Source organism: Lycium ferocissimum, chromosome 2 (assembly GCF_029784015.1).
Source record: "Lycium ferocissimum isolate CSIRO_LF1 chromosome 2, AGI_CSIRO_Lferr_CH_V1, whole genome shotgun sequence".
In the NCBI taxonomy this organism is placed as follows: domain Eukaryota; kingdom Viridiplantae; phylum Streptophyta; class Magnoliopsida; order Solanales; family Solanaceae; genus Lycium; species Lycium ferocissimum.
In genome coordinates, this window is record NC_081343.1 from 46,092,390 (window position 1) to 46,101,872 (window position 9,483).

At 35.6% G+C, this 9,483-nt stretch overlaps 1 protein-coding gene across 1 annotated transcript; it reads right to left on the reverse strand.

The window, feature by feature from the left end:
• Window positions 1–309: 309 nt before the first annotated feature.
• Window positions 310–6,069, reverse strand: LOC132040379 (N-acylphosphatidylethanolamine synthase). The gene is made up of 5 exons (XM_059431015.1): window positions 5,789–6,069; window positions 4,003–4,130; window positions 1,981–2,066; window positions 1,522–1,659; window positions 310–854 (listed from the first exon to the last, which is right to left on the reverse strand). The coding sequence occupies exons 1-5, from the start codon at window positions 5,998–6,000 to the stop codon at window positions 561–563; spliced, it is 858 nt and encodes a 285-aa protein (XP_059286998.1). The 5' UTR covers window positions 6,001–6,069; the 3' UTR covers window positions 310–560.
• Window positions 6,070–9,483: the final 3,414 nt, after the last annotated feature.

Below are 9,483 nucleotides of genomic sequence, written 5' to 3' on the forward strand. Positions count from 1 at the left end.
TATTGTTGGTATGAAGAATATGTCCCCTACAAAAAGCTCCCAATCTTTCGAAAACTATACTCATTCAAACTTTTTTCCTCAAATGCTTCTTGCACAAACTTTTGACACATTTCAGTGATTTCACTGTCTAGGAACGGTCCATCTTATGTTTTATCCAGCAGTGGCTTCTCTTTAGCGGTTGACAAAAGAATACTGCAAATTTAGACACATTAACATGATTCCTTATTACCATTCCTAGTAAAGAATCAGTGTTGTCTGCAGCCAAAAGAAGGTTAGAGGCAATATAGCAATCAGGAAGTCCAAATCTGTTTTCAAGAATTGAAGCGGTATCTTTCATTTTTGACCAAATGATATTGAAATTCTCAAAATGCAAAAATTACAGCTATAAGGAAGATACTATGATTCTGAACCGCTAAATCTTACCCTACATCCTCAATTAAGGGATGAAAGTCTAGCCCTAGAATATCAAAATCTTGAAACAAAAAATTACAAATCAGTCAATACAATATGAGCTTGATGCACCTTACAAATTCCTTTTAAATGCTTTGAAACCGCCAACTTTATTGCTTTGGCTTTACGTAAGATTTACTAAACTTCCTCAAGTTTTCCAAGGTAGTTCGAATTTGATCAGAAATAGTCATGTATAGACATCTTTGTGCTGCCTCATCCAGTCCACCAAGGATGGTTCTTGGCCACCGTCCACTGGAAGCTGATGAATCCCGAGATTGAGATAGAGCCATCTCTCTGAGTTCAGGAAGGTTGAATTCCATTGGCTCACCAATAACTATTTTTATCTCCTGGTTCCATAAAGGAACTGGAGGTCTTCTCCCAAAAGCATAGTTCTCAGGCATAACCTGATAATTGATTAAAGCACAGAATGTATCAATAATCCCACACAGAATGTATCAATAATCCCAATGATAAAATTTAAGTTTTTCAACTAAAAGCTCGTTCAGCATCAATAATCAACACTTAATTTGGAAACGAAAATACACATCCATATAAAAACGGATGCATGTGTTCATATACAAGTATATGTGTATTTTATATCCTCGAAATGGACTGAGCATAAATTGTTAGCTGAAAGTACTGACAATCATGGCATTTTGGCCACTATTATTTCTTTTCTAAGGATGGGACACCGGAGGGAAAGGAGGAAGAAACTATAATTTGGCAAGACATGTCGCTTATTAGTGAAGTTGACAAAAGGATCGGATGGACTTTGTAACAACAATGAAGCAGTGCCATAAATGCAACGGAGTGATTGAAACACATTTTTAATACTGCATGACCACTAATCCTCTGAGCTACATTACCTTCTTTTTACAATAAACAATGAAAAATACATAACCAGAAGGGTACAAATACAGAATCACAATAATTCGAACATACTAAGAAGGCCTGCCTGATATGCATAGTGTATTATTACCAAAAACAACCAAAACCAAATGGATTGCTATTTAGGCATTAACCCTCACTGTTCATTTCTGTGTATGGACAGCTATTATGTCAAGAACCTACCTTTTCAAAACCATGATGGATAATTGGCAAGACAATTGGAGTCACGGGGGCACGAGCAATGAGACTGGCAGTTCCCCACTTCAATCGTCTTATAGGAGCATCCTCTGGACAGACCTTCCCTTCTGGAAATGTATGCAACTGCCCATTTGGAAGTAAGTCATTGGCCAAACATGTCATTTCAATTTAGCGGAAACTTAATAGGAACTGTTGATACCATTATACACTATTCTCATGCATTCTGGATGAAATGGAGGTTACGTTAAGCGACACTGGATCAGTTCAAATTCAGTCCTCAATTCCAGAATAACATAATATCAGATACATATCCATTTTACCGTAACAAAATAAGCCCCAGAGCGTAACAAAAGATCAATTGACTAAGCAGAAGTCTAGAAAATTTGACAGTAACGTCCATAACTAGATGAAAGAATTCAGGGCAAGGGGTAAAAGATGTATTACCCAGGCTCCGTCAGTCAAACGATCAAGAGCTTCATTCATATGTTCTTGATATATTCCGCCCCCTCTTGTTATTGGTATACATTTCCCTGCACATATTCACACGGTGAGACGAAACCCACAACAACAATAACATCTTGTATTTAATTGTTTAATTCGTGTAGGTCTGCAAATGAAACCCCAAAACCTTAAATCCCCTAATGCCTATCAAATTAAGAGTCTCCCACTACTCGCTTTAGCAAGGGAAATAAGAAAATATAAAATTGACAGTTATACATGTTAGTGGAGAATAAACCACACACAATCACAGATCCAGATCCCAATCACTGAACAGCACGGAGGCATGTTGAACAAAAGCATAGGTACAGATATGAATAACTGCTCAACATGAAAGCTTGTTGTACAGAAGCATGGGTGCAAATCTGAATAACTGCTCAATATGAAAAGCTTGATATCCATGTGAACCGCACAGAAACCACATACGCGCGCATGCAGATTCGAGTAAGTGCTAATATGGAAGTTTAAGTTAAGTAGGTGTTTGGCCTTAGATTCCAAATATTTTTCATTTTATTTGGAATTTATGGAGTTGGAGTTGAAGATGGAGTTGTGTTTGGTTATACTTTTTACAAAGAATATTTCGAATAATATTCATACTTGATATACTTAAATACAACTTCAAAAGTGAAAAATTAGTTGGAAAACAAGTTATAAGTTGTTTCCTGACTTTGAAATACAACTTCAAGTTAGCTTTGGAATTTTCATGGCCAAACACTAATTTTCAAATAAAGTGAACAATTATTCCAGAAAAAAGTGAATAACTTTTATGGCCGAACGGGTCCTAAATCTCAATCCTATTCCACTAAGATATAAACTAAAGTCTGCCGAAGGGTGTGGCCTAGTGGTCAATGAAGCGGGTAGAGAACTATGAGGTCTTAGGTTCAAATCCCAGCAGAGACAAAAACACTAGGTGATTTCTTCTCATCTATCCTAGCCTTGGTGGATAGAGTTAACTCTTGCTAGTGGAAGGTGGCAAGTATCCCGTGGAATTAGTCGATATGTGCGCAAATTGGCCCGGACACCACAATTATCCCCAAAAAAAAAAAATGATATAACCCTCAGGGGTTGGCCTGGTGGCAATTGACTTGAGCCTTGGGGTGCTCCCTTTCAAGGTCTCAAGTTCAAAACCCGCTGGGTGCAAACAATTTCTGAGGGCCATCGGACCGGGAAACCTCGAATTACCCGTGGTGCACTTGCGGGAAACTCCTTGCCGAGGGCCTGTGCACCCCCGGGATTAGTCAGGGCTCAAAGAGACTCGGACACCCGGTGCTTAATCAAAAAAAAAAATGATATGGCCTTAAGCTTTGAGACACTACTTCAGTTTATAAATATACTAGTTACACATTTTTATTTCGATTATACAGCAATTCCAAATACATTTATTGCATCATTCCTACACCCAAGAGCTCCTTCTCTACTGTTTTTTTAGGTAAATGATCTCCGGATATTCTCAAAGTTTTTTTATTTTTATAAGTAGATATTCTCAAAGTTCTTGATAGAACATCTATGCAAAAGCATGCTCCCTCCTTCCTAAGGGAACCTAATATTCTGCTTTGAAAATACATGTCCACTGACAAAGCATAACTTCCATTTCTCTTTTCACTTTTGAACCCTACTATGATATGGAGTTCGTTTTTTTAAAGAATGGTAAGGTTGTTTTAATGACCCACAATGGTTGTGCAAAAATTACATACAGATCAGTTCCATTACAATTCCTGTAGGAAGCCGAGAAAATCTATCCTATTAACTGTATTGACATCTTCTAGTAATACATCTGTATTTCATAGTGTAATATTCTCATATTTACTTTCAAAACATCTTTGGTTCCTCTTTCACCCACCAAACACACGCAGGAATTGTCTCCCATATCTTCCACTACGATATGAAGTTCATAAGTAATAAAAGCACCAGAAAGACAGGGCATGAAAATACAAGAACAGAAGTGTACCAGACCAACAGATTACACACCAATCCGGAAAAAGTATGACAATACTTTATTTTTAAAGCATATGTCTTCAGCGGCCAGTACCCATCGAGCCAGCTTTGCATTACAAATTGGAAAACCTTTGAATGCCCACATAACTGGGTCATCCAATCTGCAGTTAGACACAGAATAGGAAATAAGAGATGGTAACAACGATCAAAGTACCCAGAAAATCACTAGAATGATGATCAAATCGACAATCAAGTATGCTTCAACCCCTAAATGGGGTTAGTTATATGAATCCTCTTTATGCATTCCACTATACCAGGCCACATTTCATTCCAAAACTCGGCAAAGACTGAAATAAAAAGATGGGTAGTCTGCACCCAAGGCTGTGGCTTAGTGGTCAATGAAATGGGTTGTGAACCCTGAGGTCTCAAGTTCAAATCCCAGTAGAGACAAAAAACACTAGGTGATTTCTTTCCATCTATCCTAGCCTTGTTGGAGTTACTTGGTCCCTGTTGCTGGTGGGAGGTGAAAGGTATCCTGTGGAATTAGTTGAGGTGCATGCAAGCTGGCTCGAACACCACGGTTATAAAAAAATTATTTTTAAAAAAAAGGAAAGAAAGATGGGTAGTCTTATTATCCCCTCCCCCTTTAACTGACTGCACACAAGAAAATTTGGAAATATTGCCCATTAACTTGGATTACAGGTCACCAACAATCTGATTTTTCAAACCTAGCAAGAATGTCTGCAGTGTACCGAGCAGGACAGTTATATGTCATATAACCATTTTCTGATCCCCAAACATCTGACACTTAACTTAAATGGTTAAAAGCATTCAAATCAATAATGCGTGTTGTACTCAACAATCAATAACTCATTTTTCCACCATGTCTTGGCTAAGATCTACTTCTCAAGAACAACAGACATTGTATACCTAGCTGCTGTGCCAGGCTGCCAGCTCTATATTATTCAACTTGAAAAAAGAACGAGTCTTTCAGGCAAAGGTCTCAGTAAAAGCATATATCAGAATGATCAAAGTATCCTAGAAAATCACTAGATCAATGATAAATTCAAAAATCAAATATGCTTCACCACAAAATGGGGTTGGTTATATGGACCCTCTATATGCATTCCGCACTATCAAGGCACATTTAAATCCAAATATCAGCAAAAATTAAAATAAAAAAGATATTCTTATATTCTCTCCCCCTTTAAGCGACTGTAAACAAAAATATTTTCAGTTTCATTGCCTGTTAAATGGGATTATAAGTCACCAAAAATAGTTTGCCAAGCCTATCAAGAATGTCTTCCTAGTACAAGAATTAAATGTTATGACCATTTTGTGATCTCTACAGCATCTAACACCTAAATGACTAAAAGCATTAAATTCAATAATGGGTGTTTTACCCAGCAATCAATAGCCCAATAAACAATTTATTCACCAAGTCTTGCCTAGGATCTACTTCTCAAGAACAACAGACATTGCATGCCCAGCTCCTGTGTCAACTCTAGTTTATTCAACTTAATAAAAATCAAGTCCTTCAAGCAAAGGTGTCAATGAAAGCATACATCAAAAAACAAGATTTTCTATCTCAACGAGCTCAAGTCCTAACAAGACTGAATCAAGAACAGAACAAACTGAAAGATTTATTAGAATGAAGACGAGAGACAAAGTGACTGAAAATCTGGAAAACTACACTATAAGTTGCAACTTTTCTCATAGAAAAAATACATCAAGAATCTCTAAAAGCGAAAAGTATAACATAATTGGGATAGAGAGAGTAATAAAGTGAAAGATTTATTAGAATGAAGAAGTGACAGACGTGGACATGTGATTGCTGACGGTAAGGAGAGGAAGACCAGGAGGGCGAGATCGAACAAGGTGGATGAGGGTATCGCCGTTATGAACAGTGGTTGTGTTCATTACATTGGCAACCACCTTAGCGAAGGTACCAACCGCAGTGATGACCAATTTCCTAGGTAGACCACCAAGGTGGTTTGCTCTCGCAGCCCACTCCATCGTCCCCCCACCCATGTCTCTAAGATGTTAAAACCCGGCGGCATAAATTCCTTTCTTTAAGCACCAATTTATACTCTTCTTTTTCTCCCAGGTGAAAATCACTTTCCTCTTGATTAAATAAACAAAAAAAAAAAATCCCCTTTAATTTAAATAATATTTATATCGTCCCCTCCCACCTCAATTGGAGTACATTTTTAGGCCCCGTTTGTCTATAGATAAAAAAAAAAAATCAGTTTTTTTCGGAATTTTGTAGTTGGAGTTGTATTTGGCCATAGTTTTTGAAATTGTAGTTTTTGGTGAAATGTAGTTGTAAAAAAGTGGAAAAAAATTTAAAAAACAAGTTTTTTGAGTTTTTGGTATTCCGGATGAAGTTGTATTCGGAATTTTTATGACCAAACGCTGGTTCCAAAAAAAAGTAAATTTTCAGAAAAAAGTGAATAATTCTTATGACCAAACGGGGGCTTAATGCCTATTTACCTTTATATTGGTTGCAACTTGAGACCGAGGCAACAAGAACTGTCATCACTTTCTACACACACACACTTTTAATATATATCATAAAAAATTTAATACAAAAAAGTATTTATAAGTTAATTCCAGCCTCTTAATATAAAACAAGAAAATCTTATTTTAAATAAAAAAAATTGCAATCGAGCATATGATTTAACGTCGTTGAATAATGAAAGAAAGGAATAGCATAAAGAAATATAAAATAAAAACTATTTACCTGTATTAAAAAATTATAATAGTAACTAAAACTCAAAAAAGTGTTATACAATTGGGTATATGGATGTTTTTCTTATGAAATAATTTTTTTTTCTTTTTTGAAAATTAGTCATTTTCTAGCCATCAAAATTTTGATTAAAATGGAAAATGACTTTATTTGCTCATGTTTTTCTCTAATAGCCCATATGAAGTTGTTTCCAAATTGTAGAGAATGATAGTAGTTGAGGTAAACAAATTCTGAAAAATTTAAAGCTGAGTAATAAAACAACTTACATGAATTTAAAACTTCCCATGCAAGAAGCCACAGCAGAATCAATCTCATAAAATCAAATCTGCTATGCAAATGTGTGATAAAACATAAAAATAAAGTCTGTAAAACAATTTATGTGTATGCTAGTCATAGCTAAAACGTTATAAGAAAAAAAACCAAAATTTACTGGTGTTCTCTTTTAGTCCATTAAATCCCCCGTCACCGATGTAAACGGTTGTTTTCGACTTGAGGCGACACATTACTAAGAGCGGCCTTTATATCTGCGTCAGCTTCCTGTGGCACTTGGTAATGATGTTGGTCATGATCATCATCAACAACAACTTTATTTTTTTGGACATAATTCTCTATTTCAACGTCTGTGAAGAGGTTATATATTGATTTTTGGTATCCTCTGTTGACTTATGGGGGAGCTTTGAAGCAACATATTCGAAAAAAGTTTGAGAACCTAGATTATTGAACCTAGGAAAAGCATTTTCGAGAAATTGTTTCTCTTCAGGAGTTCACTGGTCAGCTTGTGCAACAATCACACGATTATCGTGAGATGTTGCACCGAACAAATGAAATGTGGGCTCTTGAGAGTTTGAACTCTCTAGGAATTCAGGTCATTCCATTGAGAGAAAGAAGAAAGGGGCTAGTAAGTACTTGAATGACTTGAGAGTGGAGTTATTCTTTTCTTTGTGCACTCAATTGATGTGTTAGAGGCAAAGAATCGTGTCCTTTTATAGTTGAGAAATTTGGTTTAAAAGACAAATATTAAATGCCCATGGTGAGAAGATTACACTCATTTATCAATCTTTGAATGAAAATTCTTTCAAAATATTGATGTTGTCAAGGATTACACTCATTGATCAATCTTTGCATGGATTCTTCCTGAACTAATAGAATCAAATGTTATTTTCCACGATCCTAAACAAAGTTCTAATGTTATAGAGGGTCCACATTACGGATGCTCCGTTTGGGTCCATTATTAAATGAAATTTGTTTCAAAATTTTGATTAAAAGTGAAAACGACATTATTTACTTATGTATTTCTCCAATAATCCGCTTAAAGTTGTTTTCAAATTGTAGAGAATGATAATAGTGAGGAAAACAAATTCCAAAAAATCATAAGCGAGTAATAAAACAAATTAAATGAATTTGAAACTACCTATACAAGAAGCCACAACGGAATCAATCTCATAAAATCAAATCTACTATGCAGATATGTGATAAAACATAAAAATAAAGTTTGTAAACAGTTTATGTGTAAGTTAGTCACCACTAAGAAGTTATAAAAAATTAAAATTTATTGGTGTTCCTCTTCAGTCCATGAAATCCCCCATCGGCAATGTGGACGGTTGTTTTCGACTTGAGGCGGCACGTCATTCAGAGCGGCCTCCATATCTGAGTCATCTTCCTGTGGCACTTGGTAATGATGCTGATCATGATCATCATCAAAAACAACTTTATTTTTTGGGACGAGATTCTCCATTTCAACGTCTTTGAAGGGGGTTATGTATTGGTTTTTGATATCCTCCATTGACTTATGGGAGAACTTTGAAGCAACATATTCAAAAAGAGTTTGAGAACCTAGATTGTTGAACCTAGAAAAAGCATTTTCAAGAAATTATTTCTCTTCGGGAGTCCATTGATCTGCTTGTGCAACAACCTCGCAATTATTGTGAGGTATGGGCTCTTGAGAGTTTGATCTCTGGAATTAAGGTCATTTTATTGAGAGAAGATAAAAAAGGGGCTAGTAAGTATTTGAATGACTTAAGATTTGAGTTATTCTTCTCTTTGTCCACTCAATTGATGTGTTATGGTTAAAGAGTTGTGTCCTTTTATAGTTGAGAAATTTAGATTAAAAGACAAATATTACATATTCATGGTGAGAAGATTACACTCATTTATCAATCTTTGAATGAATTCTTTCAAAATATTGACGTTGTGAATGATTACACTCATTTATCAATCTTTGCATGGATTCTTCCTGAATTAATTGAATCAAATGTTATTTTCGGCAATCCTAATAAAAGTTTTTATGATATTATGGGTCACATTGTGGATGCTCTATTTGTGCCCACCGCTAAATGAGATTTGTTTCAAAATTTTGAAATTATTTTGATTAAACAGTAAAATGACTTTATTTACTTATGTTATTATCCAATAGTCCGCTTGAAGTTGTTTTCTAATTGTAGAGATGATAGTAGTGAGGAAAAAAAATTCTAAAAATCTAAAGCGAGTAACAAAACAACTTAAATATATTTACACCTCTCTATTCAAGAAGCTACAACGGAATCAATCTCATAAAATCATATGTGTGATAAAACATAAAAATAAAGTTTGTAAAAATTATTTGTGTAAGTTAGTCTAAAGAGTTATAAGAAATCAAAATTTACCGGTGGTCCTCTTCGGTCCATGAAATCCCCCGTCGGCGATGTGGGCGGTCGTTTTCGGGTTGAGGCGGCACGTCATTCAGAGCAGTCTTCATATTTGAGTCATCTTCCTGCGGCACTTGGTCA

What these genes read in the sequence shown, in the direction of transcription:
- LOC132040379 (XM_059431015.1), bottom strand. Translation starts at nt 6,000, where the DNA reads ATGGGTGGGGGGACGATGGAGTGGGCTGCGAGAGCAAACCACCTTGGT. An exon ending in GTTTGACTGACGGAGCCTGG is followed by an intron (nt 1,660 to 1,980) that starts GTAATACATCTT and finishes CCAAATGGGCAG; the next exon opens with TTGCATACATTTCCAGAAGG. An exon ending in TCCATCATGGTTTTGAAAAG is followed by an intron (nt 855 to 1,521) that starts GTAGGTTCTTGA and finishes ATCAATTATCAG; the next exon opens with GTTATGCCTGAGAACTATGC.